The sequence below is a fragment of the Tenrec ecaudatus genome, chromosome 8, assembly GCF_050624435.1.
Source record: "Tenrec ecaudatus isolate mTenEca1 chromosome 8, mTenEca1.hap1, whole genome shotgun sequence".
In the NCBI taxonomy this organism is placed as follows: domain Eukaryota; kingdom Metazoa; phylum Chordata; class Mammalia; order Afrosoricida; family Tenrecidae; genus Tenrec; species Tenrec ecaudatus.
The window spans coordinates 95,846,330-95,872,674 of record NC_134537.1 but is presented as its reverse complement, the minus strand read 5'-3'; the positions used below and the strand labels follow the sequence as shown (position 1 = coordinate 95,872,674).

Sequence of the window (26,345 nt, the reverse complement as noted above, 5' to 3'; positions counted from 1 at the left end):
GAAGGTCACTATGCATTGGCATCAAGTCAATGGCACTGAGTTGCTTTTTAAAAAACTAAAAAATCCTTCATGGCAATGGACAAGTTTATTGAACCAAGAGTCTAGATTAAAAACTCTCTTTTCAAATGGGTGCACAAGCAAATGTGGTGAAGAAAGCTGATGGTGCCCGGCTATCAAAAGAGATAGTGTCTGGGGTCTTAAAGGCTTGAAGGTGAACAAGCGGCCATCTCGCTCAGAAGCAAATAAGCCCACATGGAAGAAGCACACCGGCCAGTGCGATCACGAGGTGCCCAAGGGACCAGATATAAGGCATCATGCAAAAAAAAAAAGATATAAGTGTGTGTATGTATGTGTATATATGTGTATATGTATATATGTATGTGTATATATATATTATATTAAATGAAGGGGGAAGTGCAGAGTGGAGACCCAAGGCCCAAGTGTCAGCCAATGGAGATCCCCTCATAGAGGGGCTTAGGAGAGGAGATGGGTTAATTAGGGTGTGAGGTAGTATCGATGAAGAACACAGCTTTCCCCCAGATCCTGGATGCTTCCTCCCCCCAACTACCATGATCCGAATTCTACCTTGCAGGGCTGGATAGGACAGAGGCTGTACACTGGTACATATGAGGGTTGGAGGTACAGGGAATCCAGGGTGGATGATACCTTCAGGACCAAGGGCGTGAGGGACGATGCTGAGAGAGTGGAGGGTGAGTGGGTTGGAAAGGGGGAACTGATTACAAGGAGCCACATGTGACCTCTTCCCTGGGAGAGGGACAGCAGAGAAGGGGGGAAGGGAGACCCCGGATAGGGCAAGATATGACAAAATAACGAGGTATAAATTACCAAGGGCATATGAGGGAGGGGGGAAAGGGGAGGGAGGGGGAGAAAAAAAAAAGAGGACCTGATGCAAGGGGCTTAAGTGGAGAGCAAATGCCTTGAGAATGATTGGGGCAGGGAATGTATGGATGTGCTTTATACAATTGATGTATGTATATGTATGGATTGTGGTAAGAGTTGTTTGAGTCCCTAATAAAATGTAAAAGAAGAAAAGAGAAAAAAATGATTAGGGCAAAGACTGTACAGATGTGCTTTATACAATTGATGTATGTATATGTATGAACTGTGAAAAGAATTGTATCAGCCCCAATAAATTGTTAAAAAAAAACAAAAAAACCCCCTCTCTTTTAAGGACACAATAAAGCGCATTGCACAATCTCCCCTGAAGAGCCTTTTGTTTTCCTCACACATTTTAAAGAATTTATCATTGTGTCCTTTTTGTTGCTGTTGTGAAGACACACAGCCTCACCCAACCAATTCACCGTTTTCAACATGTACCTTTGAGTGTCCCGGGACACGCGCTGCACAGCGAGGCCGTGCCAGCCGGCCTGTTTCTGAGTCGCTCTTCCCCAGGAACATCAGCCCGATGCCCCTCAGGTTCCGAGCAAACCTTCCAAGTTGTAGAACAGTGCTTCTCAGCCTTCCTCATGCCAAGACCCTTTCACACAGTTCCTCAGGTGGTGGCGACCCAAAACCATAATATTATTTTCGTTGCTACTTCATCACTGGCATTTTGCTAGTTATGAATCGTCATGTAAATCTTTCATATGCAGGAGGTATTTTCATTGTTACAAATTGAACATAATTACAGTGATCAATCACAAAAACAATATGTAATTATATATTGTGAAATACTTATTTCTAATGACAAATCGATGAAATCTTGTCTTGAAGCATGGTGCAGCAAGGATAACAGTCTTCCCACTGGGGGGTACTCTGATGTGGGCGTAGCTGCATGCGGACGGACCCGCCTGGAGACGGATAGAGGAGCGGTGTCTCGGTTCCTAAGACCATTGGAAATACATGTTTTCCGGTGATCTTTGGCGACCCCTGTGAAAGGGTTGTTCGACACCCAAAGCGGTCTCGACCCACAGGTTGAGAACCACTGCTTTGGTCTTGAGAAGCCAGGATGTTACTTTGAGGATTAAGGTGTGTGGTCCAAGCCATGGTCTTTTCAATTGCCTCATATGCATGGCTACTGCATAAGGACGAATGAAGAGGAATTGATGGATTTGAATGCTAGACTGGAGAAGAATATTTGCAGTATCACGGACTGCTAAAAGGACAAACTGACCTATCTTATAAGTCCAGCCAGAGTGCTCCTTAAAGACAAGGATGGCGAGACTGCATCTTACACACGTGGACATATTGGAGGGAGCGGAGAGGGCCGCATACTCGGTACAGTGGAGGGGCAGCGGCACAGGAAGGCCCTCAAGGACGGCCACTCTGGCTGGAGCAGGTCGCCAGGGGCCTCAACCGACTCGGCCCTCACAACCTATTCGACACAGACGACTTCTCTTCCTTGAATACGTCAGTTCTGCTGCTCGCACCACTGTCGCAGTTCTCTGAGCACCGCCAGGGACTGCTCATCAGGTCTCTTGGGCCTTTAGAGCGTAACCCAAAGCTGGAACGAGCAACAGTGTGTCACCCTCTGGTGGGGGCACTTTCTATCTTTATATATTTGTCTACTGAAGAAACAACAAAAGGAATGAAAAGGTAGGATCCCATTGAAGGCATAGTGAGTTTTATGAAATGACTAAGTCAATATCACCGGCATCGTTCCAGTTTTTCATACCGATGGCCGGGATGCACACGGCTATGTGGACTCAGACTATGCTGTTGAGCGGATGACGTTAAAAAAGGAAACGCCATGGCTATTTGGGAGCTCCGCATTGGGCTGATGCCCTGCTGCCCCTAGAAAGGACCCCGATGACAGTGCTAGTTTAGCAACCGGCTTGCCAGACTCTACGAAAGTTAGGTATGGGCTCTGCCAAACTGGGGTGAACTGGCTGAATCCCACCGAGGGGTTCATCCACCCTGCTTGACTCCAGGATATCTGGAGTCAGCGAGCATGTGAAGTTCTGTTCTGTTGTCTCCCCAACCCCCATCCCACTGTGATCAGGGGCCTTTTATGGCCTTCGATCAAAATGTTCGGCAATGGTTGTGCGATGGCCGGGCCCCACTCAGTTCTTTTGGTCTCATGGTGAAAGTTCTCTCCGCACTCTGTAATGCAACTAATTCACAGATGCCCTGATCATTACATTTCTCAATGTTCGGATCCCTGCCATGGTTTAGTTTTATCGTTTATTCTGGGGAAATGGGGAGGACTTATTATCTTGTTGAAAATGAATACATGTGTTGATAGATGCCCAAAAGACCAGTCCCTGAGCAAAGGCAGGAAGCATAGAACACTGCCTCCGACCCCGCTCAGCCAGTGCTGTCCAGTTGTGGCTCTTGTTATGAGGTGGAGCGCAAACTAGTGGGCAGCCTGCCATCTCCAAGGCTGCTGCTTACTAAGGCTCTGCGGCCCTTCTGCCACTCCTCAATGGCTCCTTACGAACATGAGCTGATGACCAGGCACAGTCAGGAGCTACAACTTTGTAGTTGTTTCTTTCTGAAGAGTTTCTTGCATTTCCAAGAACGGGTTTTCCCCTGCTGTCTGGGAAACACAGGGGCAGTTCCATCTGCTCTATGGGGTCAGGGTCGCTGTGAGTCCAGAGTTGACTACATGAGTACTAAATTCAGAGAGCTCTGGAGGCACAGGGTCAGGTTGCTCGGCTCCAAACAGTTGGTGGTTCGAAACGATCCGTGGCTCCTCGGGAGGGACTGGGTGATCTGCCTTTGTCCATTTCGGCCGAGAAAACCCCAAGGGAGTTCTACTCTATCACATGGGGGCCACAAGGAGTCGGAATGGGCTTGGATGCACACCCAGCAATGAGGAGAAGCAAGGTAGACCTGTATGTTGGTGGCTCAGGGCAGGACCAGTTCTCTCCCTGGCCTGACAGGCCCCATGTCTCGGCTGGAGCTGGAAGGCTCGAGGAGGGAGCTGGGAGTCAGGGCTGCCAGGATTCCCCCTCAAGGGCAATCAGCTCCTCCCAGCTGTCCCAGGGCCAGCTGCATTGGCTTGAGAGTAGACAGGGAGGGGTGGGGCAACAGTGAGCGGGTTGTCTTTCAAAGCAGTGACATCTGATTAGTGACTGTGACCTTTGTCCTAGTTCATTTCTGGGGACTCCACCTCTGCCTGGGCAGGGGCGGCAAACGCGTCTGCTGTGCCGTGTGGCAGGTCTGAAGGCCGCAAACCACTGCACTGCTATTTTCCTCAGAAATAAATAAATTTAGGGGAAAATGGAACTGTATAAAACACATGGCTTTAATTTCATTATTTTTAAAAATCATTTTTGGGGGGGCTCCATTGTGTCAAGCATATTTTTAAATATGTTGCCATTGTCCTTTCCTTTCTTCCTCCTTGTGCCCTTGGTATCAGTTCATGTCTCCACCCTCTCCCACCATTGCTTTATTAGAAGTGGGAAGTAAAGGCTGAACGGCTGTTTAAGAAATGGGGCAGGGCAAATTCCTTTGCAGAGTGAAAATTTTATACCTGGCCAATTCCTCTCATCTCTTGAAGGTAACAGATTGTGAACCTAGACGAAGCCTCAGTTGCACCCTAGGACTCTTGCTAACTGCAAGGTTGGCGGTTCAGACCCACCAAACCAGCTCCTCCTGGGAGAAAGATGAGGCTGTCCACTGCCCGACAGATTTACCACCTTGAAATCCCTACCCAGGGACACTATGCCGTGGACTCGACTCGCTGGCAGTGAGTTTGGTTCTGACTAAAGCTCAAGCAGGAACACTGGTGGCATAGTGGGGGACAATTTGGCTTGTTGATCTTGTGGTTAGTTTGAAACCACCAACTACTCAAAGATGAGGCTTTCCACTCCCTATAGAGTTCTAGTCTCCTCACATCCTGGCGCACCAAGCCCTGAGGGTGACGTTCCTGCTCGGAGCAGCTCCTTCAGAGGACTGCAGAGCCGGCTCCAGCTGGAGACATCATGTCTCCACCCCAGGTCACAGCACTGATAGAGTGGGGTGGGTGTGTGACTGTCCCGAATGGGGGCAGCACACGAGAGGAGTACAACAGATTGGCAATGGGAACAAAGCCGTGAAGTCCTGAAAGCAGACTTCTGACTGGGGAGGGGGTCGGGGGCAGTGCTTGGCAGCTCATCTGAGCTGGTTGGGGGGTATTCACGAAGGTCAGCAGTTAGACCTGGAACTACTTGGTTTTTTCTCCTCTTTTTTTGGGATGTCTATTGATACAAGATAGACAGGGAAAACAATTTCAAGGAGACAGCAATGGGACCAAGGTTCCCATTGTGAGCCACCGTGATGGATCCATAAGGCCTGCACCCACCGGCCTGTGACCATCCTGCATCGCTGCACGTGACTTCCTGAGTATGCAGGGGGACTCGTGGACGGGGCTGTCTTCCTGATATACAATTACGTCTTGATATAAAGCTCTTTCTTACACATACGTGTCTCTGGATTTGTTTCTCTAGTCAACTCAACTCACACACTCCGTCCGCTCCGCTCTAACACTGGCTCCTCTGAAGCCTGGCTAAGAGTGAAGGGGCAAGGCTACCTACGTGGGCGTGATGCAGGGTCCCCGTGAGTGGCCACAGCAGCAGCAGTGGCAGGGTTTCAGCAAGCAGGGATTGTGGCTGGCTCTGTCCCTTCCTGGCTCTCTTTCTGCAGCAAAACATGAAAAAGCGTGCCGTGAAATAAAAAAATCTCAAAGTGTATGAAAAACGGAAATGACCAAATGATATTGCTTTCGTTATTATTTTCTGGTGGAGACAGTAAGAAAACAATTTGGACACAGTTTGTAAAAAAGACTTGCGAGGCAAACTCTTATGGGGCAAATTTTTTATTATAAATTTAATATGGTTGATTAATGAAAAATCACAATGAAATACCGATAAAATGTCAATATAAAAATTTTAGCAGCATTTCCAGTTTCAGGCTCTGACCTTTGTTCTTCTCGGCCCCTGTCCCGCCCCATCAGAAAAGACGCGCATCTGAGGGCTGCAGTCGAGCCTCAAGATGTTCAGCTTTGGAAAAGCCTCAAGGAAACCCTCCAATCCAGTGTACTCTCCAGCATCTCAGGCCCCCACCCTGGGGGTTCCCGGACGGCAGGGCCTATTCCACAGCCTCACCCTGGCTTCCGCGTTGCAGACAAGCCTTCTGCTCCGCAGGCTGTAGGCGCACATGGGATGGGCCTTTAACTGGACGCGATATGTAGTGTTTAATCTGACCCCCAGTCTGCAGACCCCCTCACCTGGCGGGTGGTGGGGTGAGGCTGGGGGGGGGTCCATGGTGTGACGGGGTGGGTGACAGCACGGCTGGTGTGACTACCTCCCGGGCTAGTGGTTGGTGGCAAGGGGAGAGACAATAAGAAAATATAATACTGGCAGACTATTCCCTGCTTCTTTGGTACTTTCTAAAGTTCTCTGATCAAAGACGTATAAGGGAAGCACACCATTAAAAAACGTAACAGTTTTAAGTATTTACAGACGTCATTGTATTATACAACAATCGGTACACAGTATGTGAACAGCTTCTTCAAAGAAAGCACTTGTGAAGCCCTGCTGCTAGTGTGATTCCACCGCACACTGGCCCACCGCCCCCCTCCCACCCGCCTCCCTCCAACCGCAGCCTAAATGGGAACATCATCTTTTGGAAAAAAACCACTTTCCAATCTCGGCTTTCCTTTAAAAAGTTTCTTTAAACTTGCCACTGGCATCATGATGTACAAAAAGGCCCTGGATATTTAGCTCCAGGCAATGACCTCTACTTCCGTTTTGAGTATGTTGGAGAGAACGCTACCTGGTCTATGTATACAATATATGTCGACTATATAAGTGACTGCACCACGTCACATCACCACGACACCAGTTTAATACATATTACTATGTACAGTAGTTTTAAGTTAGCTCTGGAAGATGGATCTAGGCAGCCCAGGTGAACCGTTCGTCCTATGGGACGGGCTGACAGGGCATGTTGGATCTGGGAGGGAGACAGGATGTGTATGTGTGCATGTGTGCGCTTGTGGTATGTGGGACACGCCTCCCGTTGAGTGCCCGAGCCAGAACACCCCATTCCTGGCGGGCTGGGTGAGGCAAGTCACACATAGGGGAGGACCGCGTACATGAGAAGCGCCATGATAGCAGCACTGAACAGGCCGGCCACGGGCACGGTCACAAACCAGGCCACGAAGATGTTCCTGAAGAGGCGCCAGTCCACAGCCTTCCGGGAGCGGATCCAGCCCACCGCCACCACTGAGCCCACCTGCAAAGCACAAGCGGAGTCGGGTGAAAATAGGCCCTGCGTTAGCGGAGACACCCCAAAGCTACGTCCCGCCAAGGGCACGGGCCGTTCTCAGAAGGGAACCACGTGGCTCTACTTTCTGCAGGGCCCAGGCTGTACTTGCTCAAGGGCCAGCGTGTCAGCACACGGCCCGAGGCACTTTGCTCCTGCCTTACACAGTGAATGGCTAAGGTGGGGCCTTCAGCACACAGAACCCTCACCCGTGGAAGACCAGTGGGAACACCTCGGCCAACTGCCCGTTTCCTCAGAGGGTGGAAGAGGGCCACCGCAGAGGGCGCCGGGGCCCGGGACACACTGAGAACAACAACTCAGGCCTCTTGGCTCTCACCACCATCTCTAACTGCCTTGTGGCCCTCGTACTCTAGGGAATGAAGAAACAAGAAGAAATAAAATAAATACTGTTAAATCTAGACTGTCAGGGATGCCTACGAAATGGCATCCTTGACAATCAAGTTCAAGTAACTTTCTAAACCCTTGCGGTTCCGTTACTGATTATTTTTTAGAGTTACAAAAGACAGACATGTAGAGTAACCTAGAAAATAGAAACCAGGAGGAAATAAGGCGCCCCCGCATCTCAGCCTCAGACTGGACTGGTTCCTGGGTGGATCTGGGAGTTCCTAAATCACGCTTCCTCTAGACTGCTCCTCCGACGGCTCACAATCAGGCTGGCAGACTGGCCGCGGACTCTCTGGGAGAGGGACGAGGCTTTCTGCTCCCAGAGAGAGTCACAATCCGACCACAGGGCAGCAGAGCAGAGCGATTCAAGATCATCATAAGCTTTACTCTCGGTATTCTTGAACAAGCATTCCTGTTTTTGTCTCAAAAAATCACAAGCCAATCATTTATATTCCAGTTTTCATTGCTGAAGAAACCTGGCACAAAGTGTAAGGAAATCATAAAATGATATGAATTTCCATTTATTTAATTTTTTTTTAGTTACAATCTCTGAAACCCACCGGGGCAGTTCTGTCCTGTCCTCCAGGGTCACCACGAATGGGTATGACCAATGGCAATGGGCAGAGTTTAATGATCTTGTCAGGAAGCTGCCAGCCTTCCTCCCACAAGATCCCAGCTTTGGGGAGGGGCTCTACGGGGAGCTCCACAGTTCAAGTGCAGGAGCAGGGAGTTATTTAGTGTGGGTCTTCTATCCTGAGTGGCTAAGGCCCACCAAACGACCTTTTCCTGCGTGGGTCTGGTCAGAAGGCGGGGGAAGATACTGACAGGATCCACCGGTGAGTCCCTGAGAACAGGAGCTGCTGGAGTGCCAGCTCATGGTCTATGAAAGGAACCCTCTGAGAAGCAGGAGGAGGGATCTAATTACTAGCAAGAGCCAGAAGTGCAGCGGGTCCTCTGGACCCGAGATCCCTGTGCAGTGGGTCTCTTGGCTCCAGATGATAATTATACCACAGAGGAGCTGCAGCAGGAGCCAGAGTCCAGCACAGAGGGGTGGAGTAAATCAAGCTGAGTGCTTTTGTGTGGGAGGCTGGCGTGTGGAGTGGGGTACTTCTGGGCACTTGATTTGGGGGTCTGGGTTTGCTGACCTGTGGGGCTGGAACTGAATGCCTTCAGGTTACAAAGTGGTATGCTCCTTTGGGGCTGGAAAGAAGTTTGTAACATGTCCTAATCATCAACTTTACCCTGGGTATTTCTCACTGCCATTACAACTGTTGACTTCTTAAAAACAAACAAACACTTTAATGATGAATTTTGTCTGTGAGTTCTGTGTAGCCATTGCAATGGCTATTAGCACCCAGAGAGGTAAAACAGAGACTATCAATTAAGGCAACACAGTACTACTTTAAACAAAAAAGGGAAAAAAAAGATGGGGTTCAGTTATGATTTTACATGGCTATCAGTGCCCTTAGCGTGGGTCTCGAATTGGTGCCTGCACTTGCACAGGGCTTCATTCTCTCCATCCCACATTTCTCATATTTGTTCCCACCCATGCCATTCTGAGACTGCCACACGCAGAAACATGTGGGTGAGCGAAGTGCCAGGGAGTGATGGCAGCCATGCCCTTTCTTAGCACGTGTACAATTTGGACTCTGAAAAAGAGTTTATTGTTCTTCCGCACCCAAGTAGTTGACAGAGGCCGCTGTCCCTTTCCAAGGGCAGTGACGGTGTCCGGGATTTGTTCTGTGATCCACGATATTGATGGAGTCAGGCGGAGGCTGTGCTGAGCTCTGTGCTAGGGTTGACAGACGAGCCTCCGCACAGTCTCATGCTAAGGCAGCTAGTGTCCAAGTTTTAACAGCTCTCTGAATACAACTTACTATAAGCACTAAGGAACTCAACCCCAGTGCAGTATCTATTTATTATAGATGTTTTAGGATTATGGTTAACACGCACCTTTATTCATTAGGGTCTTACACAAATGCCTTCTGTAACCCCATGCTATAGTATGAACCTAAGATTTGGGGAAACGACACTGGAATTCGACCTTACTGGTAAAATGAAAGCTGCAGGTCCGAATGCTTTACTCCAGGCTGGTGCAGGTGATAAGCCGCACAGCAAAACCAAACCCGCGCAGCTTACTCCAGAGACCCTTCACCTGAGCCCAGAGAGCGGCTCTCACCAGGCTTGCTTGTGCGTGAGTTAACTGAGGACGGAGCAACATCTATTTACAAGACCACTGACACCTGCAGGAAGGTCAGCAGGCCTCGATCTAATGACGGGCATCTCGGACGCTCCCCACACCACTGCGCACTGCCACAGAGCCGGGCTCGAGGGGAGAGGGTCACGCTTCTTTCTGCAAACTTTCCTATGACTGGAAATGAACAGGTCCCTCCACTGTAATTTTCAAACAGCCGAGATGAAAGTAAGGGCCCCTGGTGAGCGCTGGAGCGCACCTCACTTTTGTTGACCTGCCTCCTTTGTGCTTGGGCTGGGTCCTCAGGCCAAGGTATTCCATCTTTCTAGGCTTCAGTGTTCTTCATCTGGACACCAGGGCTCTTGGGAGGAAAAGTGGATCAGAGCACTTCTCCATCCGTCTTGGCCGGGGTCAGATGTTATGATTATGGCCACTAGGGTGACTACAGGAGGCAGCCGCATGAGGTGAGGTTCTGAATCTTGGTCTCTCATGTGCCATGACCCTGAGAAAGAGACCTGAGTCTGGAAGCCTTGGTCTTCTCATCTGTGAGGTTGGGACTATTAAGTCGATTCCAATTCACAGTGACACAATACAAGGTTTCTTTTTTTTTTCAATTAGCAATAATCGCGCCTCGGATAAACCTCACTGGCTACGATATTGCCACTGCGCAAAGCTAAATACAAGGTTTCTAAGACTGAATCTTTCTGGGAGCAGACAGTCTCATCTTTCCCCACGAAGCAGCTGATGGATTTGAACTGCCAACATTGCAGTAAGCGGCCCAGTGCCTACTCCATAGTGCCACCAGGGCTCCACGACATCAATTCCATCGGGAGGCTGTGGAGGATAAACGTTACTGTGCACGGAGAAAGCACTGAGGGGCGAGTGGTAGCACTCAGTTCATGGTAGTGATATTTATGATCCCAGGTTGAAGGTAGGGGTTTCCTATACACTGTAGGGGAAAAAGCCAAGACAAAAAAAGAAACAAAACCAGCCTCTTTCCCACGAAGCGGATTCTTCATGCCACACAGTCCTGGCTGTCTTCAGCCGGTTGGCTCCCATGAAACACTCTCCTAAGTGCTGCCTCAACTTTTGTATTCAAGCACTACATCCTCAGTGTTTTCTAAACATTTCAAATTGAAGTGTATGAATAAATGAACCGGTCAAAAATCTGGAACCATCTTTTGCTTTGCTGAGGTTGCTGAGTGTTTTTGGATGTAGGTGGTACATTCAAAATATTTTGGAGTTCTCTCTACATGCTGAGCTGACCTGAGAAACCACCTAGAATTCACTGAGCCTGTCCCTCATCATTTGTCTTCCAGGTGTCCTCCTGCTCCAATATACCCACACCCTGTCCAGGCGTTCCCCTGGGCACCCTGAGTTGGTGATCAGTAATTGAGCACCACAGAGGAGAAACAGAACAGAGCAAACGGAAACAACCATTTCTCACAGTTCCAGGGAGATGATTTCCTTATGCCTCTCCATCTGAGACTACGAATATGGTTAGCGCACACGAGACTCCCATACAAACGCCACCGTGGAAACGAGAACCAGGACGGGGGCAGAGCAAACGAAGCACAGCCGCCTGAGGGAAAGCCTCACCATGCATGCACCGCCCGAGGCAGGTGCGAGGGGGTGGGTGGAGGAGTCGGGCTGCCCAGTGAGGAGCAGCTCGGAGGGAGACAGTCACTCTTTTCTGTGAGGAAGGCAGGTGCCTGCTTCCAGCAAGCCTCAAGGCGGATTTCTCTCCTAAGCCACCAGCCAGGAGGCAGTCCCAGCTTTTCTCTGGTTTGCCGGGTGACTGCGTCCTACTGACAGGCCGCCCGCCTCCCCGCTGCGGCGGGGTCCCTTGGCAGAGAGAGGCCTACCTTGCAGTGTGTGGTGCTCACAGGAAGCCCGATGTTGGAGGCAACCACCACCGTGAATGCCGAGGCCAGTTCAATGGTGAAGCCACTGTGGGAGGGAGCACAAGGGGACACATCACAGGCGCTCTTTGTATCGCCCTCACGGACACCGCGGGTGCCAGACTCACACCAGAACGGTCTGTGGGTCGATTGTTGACTGCTGCCTGAGCCAGAGCGACCACGAACAGAACAAGCCACTGCTGCATAAAGGCTACAATTCACGCTCGGACTCCCACTATGCTGCTTACAGCCCAGACAGCCTGGCTTTCTGATATGCTTTTAAAAAATCACACAGTGTCAGAACTGGGTCAGAAATCCCTGCTGTGGGGAAAAAGGAGTCCTGAAAAGTGAACCAGCCATTTCTAAAGTGCTAGGAAAACTATGCTTTCACTTTGAACACAAGCACTTAAAAAGAGTATTTTCTAAAATGATCAAAATTCTTTTCAAATTAATTGGCTGAATCTGTTGTTAAAATTAGTTTCAACTACAAAAACTTAACATTAGAAAAGGAAAAGAAAGCCTCCAATGTTTTTTAAAGAAAGAAAAGATTTCTTCTAAACCACACCGAAACCAGAACTCACAGCCATTGAGCCCCTTCTGACTCGCAGTGACCGGTAGGGCAGGGTAGAACTGCCCCCTCGGGGTTTCTGAGACCGCCCCTCTGTATGGGACCACAGAATCCCAACTTCCTTCTTCGGAGTGGCTGATGGTTTTGAACTGCTGACCGTGTGGCTAGTAACCCAACAAGCCACTAGGCATTTCACATTTTATTTTCCTTGGAAAATTTTTAGTGAATTTGTTATCTCCCCCGATATATCACAGAATAAGGAGCCCTGGTGGCACAGTGGCTGCGTGTTGGACAGCTAACCACACAGTCGGCGGTTTGAAACTACTCCCTGTTCCATGGGAGAAAGATGGGGCTTTCTACTCCCGTAGAGCGTTTCAGTCTCAGAAACCCCCAGGGGCAGTTCTATCCTGTCCTGTAGGGTCATTCTGAGTCAGCATCAACTCGAGGACAGGGGGCTTGTTTGGTGTCTCTAAAGCACAGCACCAAGGGCCACAGGACAGAACGGCCACAGGAAAGCATCAGCAATGACCACCAGCACAATGACCACAGTGGGAGGGTGGCCTGAAGAAAGATGCACAAGGCACAATGGAAGGAAGGGTGTGGTGCAGGCTGGGCACAGGGTCCGAAGGGTCTAGGGGGCTCCCAGGGGACTGGTGGCTGGAGAGTTATGGGGAGGCAGGCCGGGCCCCTGATGTGGTCCCTGCACCTGGTGCTCTGGCCATTAAACTGGGTAAGACGGACAGAGCGAGCCGATGGGGGTGGGGCCCTGCACTCTCCCTTCCCGTGTTCCACTTCCCTGTCCTGCGGTCATCTGTCATCTCGAAGTCTCTTTGGAAGGTGGTGGTGGGGGGGGTAGCCATGCAGTCAGGGTGGGGCTGGGAGCGTGCAGGCGGACCCCGTTTCCCTCGGACCCCTTTCCTCGAAGTGACAACTAACAGTTGTGCTCAGCAGCCCTGGGGGGCCAAAGGTCAGTGTGGCAGGGTTTTTACCCAGAACCACCCAGGGTCTCAAGCGCCAAGCTCTGCCCACCGGCCCAAACCATGTGCTTACCTGGATGGTGTGATGGGAGTGAGGTCCTTCCCCATGGTCTGGATGACTCTCCTCCCCCACACCCAGAGGCCCGTACAGATCCCGACGCCTCCGTAAAAGAGCAGCCAGACAGGAGTAGCTGCTTCTTGCAGGACTCCGCCTTGTTCGTAAATAAGCCACAGAGCTACCAGGGGACCAATGGCATTACTGTACAAAAGAGCAAAAAAAAAAAATCCCTATGAGAATTGACAGGCTTGAGGTCAGCCAACCTACTGCACAAGGGGCTTCCCGGAGCTGGTGGAAACATTCCATTAGCAACTTTTAGGCTCCTTCCGACCAGCTCTTTGAAGCCCCTTCACGTGGCTTACTTACATAATCTAGGAACAATACAAATGATTTTTTTTAAAGTACGAGAAAACACAAAAAACGAGCATGTTAATAACTAAGGTCTTTTTCCCCTCCTATTATTCTCCCCATTTTCACAGATGGGGAAGCACACATGTGCTAGTGCTAGGAATCTTAGTTGTCCTTGCTGGATGGGCTTTTCAGGTCCCCTCTCTGGGAACATAACCATCACTGCCGTGGTACTTCTCACAATGACCCCGAGCAGGAGGCCCTGGTGGCCATGTGAGGGGCAGACAAAACATCATTCCGAGCAGCCCAGGACATGTTGGCAGGGGCCTGCCAAGTTGGTCTGACTCACAGCAGCCCTGTGCCCAAGAGATGAAGCCCTGTGCTGCCCTGCAGCACCGTCACACTGCGGCTGTAGGTCAGCCCAGGTCTGCAGGCACGGTGTCCACCCATCTCAAGGGTCTTCCTCGCTCAACTCTACCAAGGAGGATGTCCTTTGCCAGGAACTGGTCTCTCTTGGTAACATGGTCAGAGAACATCAAGCAATGCCTCTTCATCCTCATTTCTTTTCTTTCTTTTTTTTTTCATCCTCATTTCTAAGGAGCATTCTGGCTGTACTTCTTCCAGCGCAGATTTATTTGTGCCCAAATACAATGATGTGGGATGCCCGAGTGGCCCTGAGTCTGGCAGCAAAACCTAAGAACACAGTAGTCCCGGGCATACAGAAACCCACAGCGGGCAACACAATGCAACAAACGTTTATTTTTGTCCTCACTTGTCCCCTGGGAAAGCAGTGGTCAAAGCACACACTGCCAACCAGAAGGCCAGTGGTCTGAACTCAGCAGACTCCTTGGGAGGAAGACCCAGCTTTCTGCTTTTGTGCAGACAGACAGCCTGGGGAACCCTCTAGGTGGGTACTAATCCTAACTCTACTTTACAGATGGGGAAGTGAGGTTCAGGGCTCCCAGGTGGTGAGAAGAGAGCACAGACTCAAACCAGAGGCTGTCAGACTGCAGGAGGTCCCCCAGCTTCCTAGAGGGGCATCCTGAGCACAGAGATGGCTGGGGGGGTGGGGCAGGGGGGGCTGAGGTGGCATGGCTATTTTCCTCACACATTACAACTCCCTCTTCAGAGCAGGAGAAAAGAGGTCCTGTCCCACTGTTCCATCGGGCACGCCAAAGCTCCATAAGGCAGCCACAGGCAGAGCGGCGGGGCCCAGCCTCTCCCTGGCTCAGGCCACACCTCACTGACAGCTCACCACTCTTGGCGAACAGATGAGCACATAGATCCTGTTTCATTCACCTTGCTAGTTCGGGCACCCGACTGTTCTGGCACACAGTAGGCACTCAATAAATGCTTGCTGGCTAAATGAAAGAATGGGAAGCTGCTTAGGGACCATTTACTGTGCTGCCTGCAGTTTTGAAAATACCTTTCCATAACTCGTTTGCAAGTTCTGAATGAGTAAGAACCGACTTGAAGGGATACAGATGTCTGCTTCCAGGTTGGCGCTGAGTGTGCGTGAGACAAATTCCCACGCTGAAAGTTCTCAGAGCATCTCTATCTGAGCAGTCTCAGACTCAGTTTCTTCCTTCAGCTTGGGAAGGCTCCAGCCTCACACCTCTTCTCCAGCTACACTCGCTCTCCAGGGCCTCGTCCCTGTCCTACCCCATCAGCCAGTGGAGTCACCTCTCCATACCCAAGCCTGGACTTTATGAACCTCAGATTCACACGGCCAGCACCTACTCAACCTTGTCAACTTAGTTCTCAAGGGCATCACAGTTTTTCCTCTGTGCATCAGCTCTGACTTGTGGCAACCTCGTGTGTGCCAGAGAACTGTGCTCCACCAGGTTTTCAATGGCTGCTTTCTCTAAAAGATCCAGGACTTTCTTCTGTGGCACCTCTGGGTGGACTCAAACCAGCGGCCGTTCAGTTAGCAGCCAACAGGCATTAACTGTTTACCCCATGCAGGGACTCCATCTCAAACTAACATGTCCAAAGCCCAGCTTCTGTTCTCCTGACCCACACCCGCTTCTCTTGAAGCTGGCCTTCTTATTAAATGGCCTCTTAGATTTCTTAGCTCGTGGGACTCAGCCTGGTTCATCTCCTTCCCTCACACCCTATATCCAATCTGTCAGCAAACTCTATTGATTCTTGCTTGAAGATACAACCAGATTCTATACCTGCTCTACCAGTCCAAGCCACGTAGGTCAGTTCTCCCTGGGATTCGTGCAGTGGCCCCTCTGGCTGGTGTCTCTGCTTATGCCCTTGGCCCTGTGACTGGTCACAAACAAAATCCAGAGCAGTGCTGTCAAACGTGGGTCCTACGGACTGCTGCTCACTTCCTCTCTGTGCCACACTGTGCCTTGTCTGCATCCTCTCCACACCTGCCCCTCGGTGGCCTCCTTTGCTGCGCCTTGAATGCACCAGGTGTGCTCCTGCCTCAGGTCCCAGTGCCAGCTGGTCCCTCTTCTAGAGCAACTGCCCCCGATGCGCATGACCGGCTCCCTCACCTGTTCATATGGCACTCGCTAGCCTGCCCCAGCAGCTGGTCTAAAACGGCAGCCCCAAGGCCAAGCTCCCCTTTCTACCTCATTCTCCTATCAGCATGTATCACCGCTACTCGGGCGTCCCCGAGGAGCCCTGGGGGCGGAGTGGTTCCCCGCGCGGTTGCAATCCGAAAGGTCAATGCTTTGAAACACCAGCTGCTCCGAGGTAGACGGGGCTTTCTACTCCTGTGGAGTTACAGCCTTGGAAACTCACAGGGGCAGTTCTCCTGTGTCCTATAGGGTCGCTATGAGTTTGCATCCACTCAAGAGCAGTGAGTTTGCTTTTGGATGGCCCCTGGGGGTGCGTAGAGGTTTGTGCTTAACTACTGGCCAAGAGTGAGAATGGCACTTGATGGCAACTGACAACAACATCAAGCTCAAGGTAGGCTGTTCAGACGCACCTGGCAGTACCATGGAGGAAAGCCCTGGCGACTGGCTGCCATAAAGATGAAGCCAAGAAAACCCTGTGAGTCGCTGTACTCTGTCCCACATGGGGTTGTCATCAGTCATAATCAACTTGAGACCAATGGGTTTAGGTCTTATTTTTTTTAATCAACCTAGACATGCTACCTAATTATTTAACGTCCCCAACTAGAAAGTGACCTCCTTAATGGCAGGGCGTGTTGGCTGACTGGGCACAGGCTGGTGGCTGGCACAGGGCAGACCCGTGTCCAGGCTGTGACGAATGACTGGAACGACGCACCTACCTCACGTCGTTGCCACCGTGAGCAAAGGATCCGAAACAGGCTGTGAGGACTTGTAGGAAGTGGAACAGGAGGTGCACCTCTGCCGTGTCCTTCTCCTCCTTCTCCTCCTCCACGGGGTCCTCCTGAGGCTGGTCAGGGTCGGACAGCTCCGACGCCAGCCTCATCTCCACCCCGCCCTCTTCTGCCTCGATCTCGGCCTCAGCTACCGCGTTGCAGTAACTGGAGTAGCTGTCATAGCGAAGTCTCTTCTTCGAATAGGACACGGTGTCTCCCACCAGCTTTTCACTGTCCTCGGGCGCGGACGAGGCATCGGCCCCTTTGAAAGTCGAGTGCACCGGCAGCCCGCAGATGGCCGCCGTGTAGCACGTGTAGCTGTTGTTCCGCCGCAGGAACCGGTAGTTGTTCTCCGGGGCAGGCTTCTCCTCCGGGCCCCTGTCTGTGTGGATTTTGTGCAGCAGGTCTTTGTAGAGGCCCGAGTCCTTGTGCACGGTGTGGTACACGTGGCCATCGCTCCTGGTCTGGCTGTCGAAGCCGAACGTGCCATTGGAAATGGGCGACTTCACAGAGCCGTGCGTCATGGACAGGGCCCTTCCTGAGAAGGGTGAGAGGCAGCTTATGTCCATGCCGGGAGGGCAGCCCCTCCCTCCCCCGATCTGCACTGCTCAATGGTGGCCATCTCTAGGAGGCTGGGCCACGAGTGACTTTAATTCTTCTACAGATTAAGAAAAAGCCGTCTCTAGATTGACTACAGAGAACATGTGATGCAGTTACAGTAACAAAAGAAACTTAGAAGTTGGTCACCAAAGGGCAAGACTATTAATATGATGTGTTTATAAAATGTCGCTGAAGCGCTCATAAAGAGCCTCTGTCCAAAACGACACTTTCTAGGTCATTTGGGTCTTTCTAGGTATCAATAAAGGGGGAATAATTAAAAGGAGGTTAATTTAGAAATGACTCCACCGATAGGGAGCTATCCTCCCTGCTCCTCAGACGGTTCACCATGAGCGCCAGAAGGTAGGGTCTTGTCAGCTACGTGACAGACAATGAACTTGCTTTCTGCGGGCCACGGCCCACCTTGCTGGGAGGCCAACGCATCCTGGAGAGCCCTGGGGACAGGCTGGGGCTTGCCCACCGCTTTCTGCAAAGTTACGGCTCCCAGGAGACCCAGGAGCGGTCCCGCTGGTGCGATTCTGCATGGGGATGCTCTGTCAGGGCTTCCCCGAGGGAGGCCTCCTGGAAGGGCTGTGCACACCCGCAGCACGGCCAGCTGGCAGGAAGCTGAGTCAGCGCTGGGCACAGCGTGTGGGCCCTCGGCGCCTGGGTAAGACTATAAATACCCCCTGGAGGAAAGTCACAGCACAAGCGCAACCCTGCTCTGCTGACTCTCCAACCTCTGCGTTCTCACAGCACGAAACTGGGGTCACTCTAAGAAGCCTCGCTGCCCATGCCCACACTTGGCTGGCTGCCCCCAGAAACTTCTCTGCCACCGGGTAAAGCCCGCACCTCACTGCCTCCCACCCCCAGCTTGTGTCTTACCATACAAGGCCCGAGGATGGCTTCCCACAGAGGTGCCTTCTGAGGGCCCCGAGGTCTCGCCGGCTGAGCCCGTCAAAGGGACGGTGCTGTTGTCGGTAGCCTTGGCCCCGGGGAGCTCTGCGAATACTGGGGATTCCACTTCTGGCCCTTTACTGAGGCTTTCATCAGATACTCGTGATAAAGCACCTTCTTTCTGCAATTTGCCTAAGGAAGATAGAGTCACACCTGAAGTTTCTGGAAGAGAATTCTTACTACTAAAAAAAATGAACATGTAGCATTAGACTTTAGTACTTACTTTGGAAACCAACCAACCAACCAACCAACCAACCAACCAAACAAACAAACAAACAAACAAACAAACAAAAGGCTGTTCTATCTGGATGGGGGAAATGAAACACAAGTTCAGTGAATACTAAGGATAACTCAGTCCATGTGGCTCCTGAGCCACAGATGGGGGCTTAGGGGCTGAATCAACTGATCTGTAAACAACGCAAAAAGAGAGGGCTTGGTCTGTCACAAAGGTACCTGTCAGACACAGCAGTCTCTAACTCTACAGCGCCCAAGACTGGCTTTCTCTGCTCTTTGACCCCTCCGAGCTTCATGGTGATGTATGTGTTTGTCTCCAGAGACATTGCGACGGCACGCTTCCTTTGTTGTTGTTCAGTAAGTTCCTGGTTGTAAATTTCTTTCTTTATAATGTCTTTTAAAAGCATCATTTTATTGGGGGCTCCTACAACTCTTATCAGAATCCATCCATCGTGTCAAGCACATTTGTACATTTGTTGCCATCATCATTCTCAAAACATTTGCTTTCTACTCCTAGTCTCAAATTTCTCCAGGCTACCAAATCTTAGCAAGCAAATACAGCCTTTTCCTCCCAAGGAGCAGGGAGATACTACTTTAAAAAGTAACTTACTTTAAAATGAGAAAAGGGATTTAAAACACTATTCTAAAGATCACTAGTATTCTTTTTAAAAAATCAGATCTGGCTCCTGCTGCTGCTGATTTATCTGATTATTTGCGAATGATCCAGAGCAACGTTCTAAGCTTGTGCCTCCAGAACGGAATTGGAAATGCACTTGAAGTCCTCTTCTGATAAGATTATGTATCCATATAACTTACATAAAATATAGACGTATATAGCTAGGTAAAGAAGAATGTGTGTATGTATGTATCTATATTTATCTCTATATATCTCCACGGGAGAAAGTCCTGGTAATTTGCTTCCATAAAGAATGCAGCCAGGTAACCTCGATGCGACAATTCTACCCTGACATACGGGGTCACCATGAGGTGGAATCAACTTGAAAACACCCAACAAGAACATACCTATACCTGCATCTGAGTATAATCTCTGTATCTACTTAGTCAGAAAAATAGAGATTAAAATTCATTCTATTATGTTCTTCAGAGAAAACACACACACACACCTCCAACTTTATAATACAGACAGAAGTTACTATATGTAACAAAGAAAGTAATAATTCTAACCATATTAACCAAACACCCAAAACCAACCCACTGCTATCAAGTTGACTCTGATACTTAGTGACCGTGTCCAAGGCGCTTAAGTCTTTCCAGACGCAGCGGCTACCTTGTTCTCCTACGGAGGGTCTAGGGGATGTGAACCACCAACGTTTTGGCTCATCGCCTAGTGCTTAACCACTGTGCCACCTCCTAACAATAGAGTTAACGCTAATGTAAGACAGGTATTACTGTTTCTTCTCATTTTATTAATGAGTAAACTGAGGCACGGAGATTAAGAGATTTGCCCGAGGTTACAGAGCGAGTAATGGCAGACACAGATTCAAGATTCTGTGCAGCCAAATGTAGCCTTACTTGGTAGGCTCTACTTAAAGTCTCCCGAGACCCAGGAGGAGAACGCATGTGCTGCTCCTGCTCTGACACCCCAGCCTAACGCTGGAACGCAAAGCTTTAGTGTCCAATTTAACAGTAAGGCGCAGGTATTAAAGACTTCAAAAAAATCAAATCATTTAAACTTATGTTATCACTCCCCAGTGGTGAATGAGATATAGTATGTTTCAGGGCAGTTCATGTAAGGCCGGTAATCTGTGTTTACATAATCTGTTCTCAGCATAGAGCTGGAGGCAGGTACACAGGCAAAGAGACAGCTGATTATCAATCCATTACCCATGTGGCTTCCCTGTTATTTTGAAACTGTCTGCATTAATATGGATATTTTAGGACTTAATTTTTGAACTGATATGAAATAAACTGACCCTGTGTGTATATGTACAGGTATATGTCCACAATTCTATTTTAGCACATGAACAGGGACAGCGCTGTAACCAGGCCCACAATCAGGGAACAGGAGAGCTCCATCGCTCCTACAAATACCTTTGGTATTAAGACCTGGTGCCCAGGTCTAAGTCTTGGCAGTTACTGAGCCTTTCCCTGTCCTTAAGGCGTTGCTGTTTCCAGAAACGTCACACAAGTGAAATCCCATAGTGCGCAACTTCCGTGAGTTTGGCTTCTGACTCAGTCTCTAACACCTCTGAAGTTCCTCCACACTGCTGCACTGAAAAACAGCTCCTTCTCCTTCACTGCTGAGTGGTATGCCAGTGGACAGAGGTACCAGCTTGTCTGCCCATTCACCCACTGATGGTGGGCATGCAGTTGTTTCTAGTTCTGAATGGTGATGAATGACATTCAAGTGTAGGTATTTCTAGGAATTTCAGTTTTCATTTCTCAAGGGTAAACATTTAGGAGTAGAAGTACTGCGTATGTGGGATGTGTCTACTGTAGCGGTTCTCAACCTGTGGGTTGCGACCCTTTAGGGAGTCGAATGGCCCTTTCACAGGGGTCGCCTGATTCATAACAGTAGCAAAATTACAATGATGAAGTAGCAACGAAAATCATGTTATGGTTGGAGGTCACCACCACATGAGGAACTGATGAAAGGGTCGCGGCCTGAGGAAGGGAGAGAACCACTGCTCTAGTGAATCTTCGACGACACTTGAACTGCTTTCCCAAGGGACGTGCCATTCCACAACCACGTCACCAGTCTGGGAGCTTCAGTGGCTCTACATTCTTAGCATGGTCAGTGTTTGTTTGCTTAAATCATTCTAATACATCTGTGGACTATCTTACTGAGGCTTTCATCTGAATTTTCTTGGTAACTGATGATATTTTCCCACAGGTTTATTTGCCATCTATCTTTTTTTTCCATTGTAATCTTTTCATGGCCATTGATTTGCTTGTCTGTTTTCTTGCTATTGAGTGTTTAGATGTCTTTTTAGAGTCTGGATTCAAGTGGTTTGTCAGATATGGGGCCTGCAAACAGTTTCTCCCAATGTGTACCTCGGCTTTTCATCCCGAGTGTTCCTGACAGAACACCAGGTTGAAGTTCGATTACGTGCAGTAGACCACCAGGTTTCCTTATGGACTGCGCTTCCGGTCTGTCATGGCTAAGAAACGCTCTTTGCTTAATCCAGAGTCATGAAAGTCTTCTCCTGGGCTGTCACTAAAAGTCTTCATCTTATACTTAAAGCTAAGATACACTGGGAGCTAGTTTTTTATATGGGGGAGTTTAGATGGAGGTTCTTTGGGAGAGGGGGATAGTTTATGGTATTAAATAGTTTCAACATTTGTGGAAAGTTTACCTTTCTCCACTTTGTACCTTTTCCAGAAATCAAATGAAATGTTTCTGTGGGTTGATGTCAGGATGAATTGTTCTCTTGATCAATGTGTCTGTCTGTCTGTCTCTTCACTGACACCATATGCTCTTACAGCTTGAGGGCATAGTCTTACTGCGAGCCCTCCAACTTTACTCCTTTTCAAAACGGTTTTGAGTAGTCTAGAGCCTTTGCCTTTCTATGTGAATTTCACAAGCAACTTGTTTAAAGTTACAAAATATTCTCCTGGCATTTCAATAGCAATTTAATTAAATCTATAGATCAACTTGGAAAGACCTACCATATTTATTTTATTGAGCCATTCAGTCAATGAGTGCGCTATGCCTCATCATGTACTTATTCTTTGAAATATGACTTTTAAAATGCAGATACAGCCTATTATAATGCGGTTTACATAACATATTCCAAAGTCAAATGTAAATACTTAAAAAAAAGAAAAGCTACAAAACATGTAGCTCCTAGGACTGGAATTTAATTTTGTAACTTAAATTCAAAATTCACTGCCCTCAAGTTGATTCCGACTCATAGGACAAAGCAGAACTGCCCATTTGGGTTTCTGAGGTTGTAAATTTTTACAGGAACAGAGAGTCTCATCTTCCTGTGACTGGTACTAGGAAAAATAGCCATCACTGAGTTTCCATGCTGTATTCTTAAGAATGGTCTTTACTGAGGTCTGTTGTACGTATTTAACAATTCATGTTTTAGATGGACAGGTTGATGACCTGTGACGAATGCATACATCTAGAACCACATAAAACCACAGCCACGACACCAGTGAGCATTTTCATGCTCTGGGAAAATCCCCTCACTCTCCCTAATATCTCCTGCAGCCCCTACAGTCCCAGGCCACCACAGCTTGGATTGAATAGTTACGTACTATTTTTCCATTCTCAAATTTTATAAAACAGAATCATACAAGATGCACTATTTGCTCAACACGATGCCTGTGAAATTCACTCTGCTGCTGTGTCTGTGGGCAGTTTATTCTTTTTTGCTAAGCTGTGCACTATTGTACGAATACCCTTCAATCTGGTTACCCATTCACCCTCTAGTGAGCATCAGGGTGCGCCCATTTCTAGTGAATAAAACTAAAACATGTATGCACAAGTCTGTCTTGACCATGTTTTATTTTCTCTTGGATAAATACCTAGGAATGGAATCATTGGTTCAGATGGTAAATGTATGCTATACATTATAAGAAAGAGCTAAGTTGATTTCCAAAGTGGTCGGGCCATTTTACATGTTTATGGTATATGGGCGAGAATGCTAGTTAGTCCACTTTGTCACCAGTACTTGGAATTGCTAGCTTTGCTGTTCTTGTGGGTGGGAAAGGGCATCTCATTGTGGTGGTAATTTGCATTTCCCTGAAGACTAATGTTTTTCACCTGGTGGACAGACCATACCCAATGGAAAGGGACCCGGAATCACCATATATTTAGTACCCCCTTTCCAGTTTCGATCTGTTGGGTAAGGGACTGCACATGGAAGAACTGATCCAGGAAGTTTTCCCGGGCACCAAGCCTCCTACTCAGGGTAAACAGAGCTCAACAGAATGGGCGGTCAGGCTGTGCAGGGGGACAACTCACGGGCTGCAGCCCAAGGTGGGTCTGTGCTCACCCAGACTCCTCATACTGACGGGGTCCGGAGTGCTGTGTCAGTGGGGAAATGGATGTCATCGGGGCAATCACCTGACACCCCAGGGGGATGATGGGCGATATTGAACTTTTATTTTTTTTTTGTTTTCCTGGCTTTAGTTTTTTGTTGTTTGATTATGTCGTGGGTCATATGGAGTTCAATTTTGTCATAAGACAACTGCCAAAGTAAACCTCAGTCGTGCATGTTCCATAGGAAACAGATGGATTCTGGGCACCCACTGAACTCTAGTCCCAACAGAAGAACAATTCTGATAACATGGCTTGACACTCACTTGCATGAAGAGATCACGAAAGAGAAGGGTGCTACAGCAAAGTGTGGCGGAGAAGCAGATGGTGCCTGGCTATCGACTGGACTAGAGTCCGGGATCTTAGAGGCTTGTATTCAAACAAGCAGCCATCTAAGTGAGGTGTCAGCTAAGTCCACATGGAAGAAGCACACCAGCTTGTGTGATCCAAAGATGGTAAGTATAAGATTCAAATATGACCAAGGGAAAAGCATCAGAGCTTAAATTGTGAACACCCAATTTATGGAAGGCTGTGGAGGGCAGTGGGAGCCCAAAATTTATCTGCAGAGTCTCTAGTCAGATTAACTGCTGGCAGAGCACCCTGGCCACAGGCAAAGGCCTGGACTAGCCTTACTATCCAATAGATCATTTTAATCCTGATTAGCCTGGCTAAAACTTGATACATGGCCAGTTGATCTCCCTCTAGACTAGTGGCACTCAACCTTCCTAATGCCTCGACCTTTCATACTGGTTCTCATGCTGTGGTGACCCCCCCCAACCAGAAAATTATTTTCGTTGCTACTTCATCACCGTCATTTTGCTACTGTTACAAATCGGACGACCCCTGTGATAGGGTTGTTTGATCCCCAAAGGGGTCGCAACCCACAGGTTGAGAACCGCTGCTCTAGACCCAACCTGAATTTGTTCTAGTTGCAAGGATCTCTTGCTTTTTGGATGTTGATGGAAGTGTTTTCTTCCCTGCCCATCGTGGTATGTTTATCTTTATATTGCTATTGTTTTGTTCTTATCACTTCACTTTGTTTTGTTCCTTATTGCTTCTGTTGGGTTTAACAGTTTATGAAGCCCAGAAGGAGTGGATGGATGTACAGAGGTAATAACTGATGCTGCAGAGTGGGTCGGAGGGGAGATGGGAGGGGTGAGGGGAGAGGGAGTAAACAGTGAAGGCAGGAGGGGGAGAGAGCACTAGGAGTGAGTGTGATGACACAGCTGGTTTTAAAGGTGAATTAGGCATGGGGGAAAAAGAGACAATGTTCGGGAATTGATTGTGGTAATGATTGTACAGTTCTTCTTGACATGACTGAATGAATTGTATGATGTGGGTGATTGAACTGTATGATATGGATTATGTGCCAGTAAAACTGAAAGAAAACATGAGCCCGAAAGTGTCTAAAGTGTCGAGAGCCAGCAGACAGAGCGGGGACGTGTGTCTTAATGTGGATTTTGGAGTTCTCCCTGGGCCCTCTTCCCTCCCTCAGGCAGGATGATTGTGTGTGCCGTTTCCAGTTTCAGAAGCATGTCTGCAAATCATCAAGATAGAAGTCCTCACCTGTTATTTTCCTCCTCATCCATGGGCACACAAAGATCCACACTACAAGGGCAAACAGGAGGGCAACGCCGAAGGAAATGAGCGCTATTGCCCACATGGGAAGAACCAGGCCCAGCACTGCGAATGAAACAGAGGGTGGTGTCATTACTGGCTACTCCCCGAAAGGTCAAGCCTCTTACAACACACTTCCCACTCCCCAAATCTAAAACATCGAAAGGGAGAAGCTGAGGCCAGTTAGAAGGCCTTCCATCTTTGCTTAGACAACATGCCGTAAGGGTAGCTGTGCTTTGTTTCCTCATCGTGCGTGCCTTTCCCCGGTGGCATGTGGTTAGGTGTTGAACAGCGAACCAAACGGTCAGGGGTTCAACCCTGTCAGCTGCTCCGTGGAAGAAAGATGTGACTGTCTGTTCCTGTGAAGATTTACAGCCTTGGACACCCTGGGTAGGGTGCTCTGAGCAGGAATTGACTCGACGGCTGTGTGTTCGCCATTGGTTTGGCCGGGAAGTGGCCAGGGAATTCTGAAAGTACCCTCCTAGTCATAAGAAACAGGACAGGAAAACCCCAAAAATCAAATTCATCTTTCTCCGTGGAGTGGCTGGTGGGTTTGAACCACTGACCTTTTGGCTAGCAGCCCAGCCAGCTGGCCACCAGGGCTCCTTCCTGAGCAGGAGAGCTGGGGCTAAACATACTGCTGAGGGTGAGAGGGGCAGCTAAGGCACACATCGTGGGAAGGAGGCAGATGAAGGGCATCTGGGATGTCAGAGAAAAACTGCTCACAGGGAGCAGGAGAGGACCAGGGTGGAGTGGGGACGGAGGCCTTAGGGAAAATTTCAGCAACTGAGTAATTTAAGAGAGCATCAAAAGAGCACAGGGCCAGAATATGGGAAATGCAAATTGACAGCAGTCTGTGCTCTAGAGTTCCAAAGTGCACTAAGCACAGAGAATCAAATTTCAAGCATGAACACTAATTAAATACAGAAACTCTGCAGAGCAAGGTACTTGAAGCAATGTAC

The 26,345-nt window shown here is 49.0% G+C and overlaps 1 protein-coding gene and 1 pseudogene across 8 annotated transcripts in view; both read right to left on the bottom strand.

Annotated features, from left to right (window-relative positions):
• Window positions 1-5,745: 5,745 nt before the first annotated feature.
• The window catches only part of SLC20A2 (solute carrier family 20 member 2), a 106,247-nt gene continuing 85,647 nt past the window's right edge, over window positions 5,746-26,345 (bottom strand). For all 8 annotated transcript variants that reach the window (XM_075556597.1, XM_075556595.1, XM_075556600.1 and 5 more), the window contains 6 exons: window positions 25,333-25,449; window positions 18,450-18,653; window positions 16,914-17,505; window positions 13,331-13,516; window positions 11,677-11,761; window positions 5,746-7,182 (listed from right to left, as the gene is read on the bottom strand). In XM_075556597.1, coding sequence (XP_075412712.1) covers window positions 7,018-7,182; window positions 11,677-11,761; window positions 13,331-13,516; window positions 16,914-17,505; window positions 18,450-18,653; window positions 25,333-25,449 — 1,349 coding nt within the window. In that variant the 3' untranslated portion in view covers window positions 5,746-7,017. The remainder of the gene's footprint in view (window positions 7,183-11,676; window positions 11,762-13,330; window positions 13,517-16,913; window positions 17,506-18,449; window positions 18,654-25,332; window positions 25,450-26,345) is intronic.
• LOC142455666 (U4 spliceosomal RNA) lies at window positions 10,367-10,486 on the bottom strand (annotated as a pseudogene).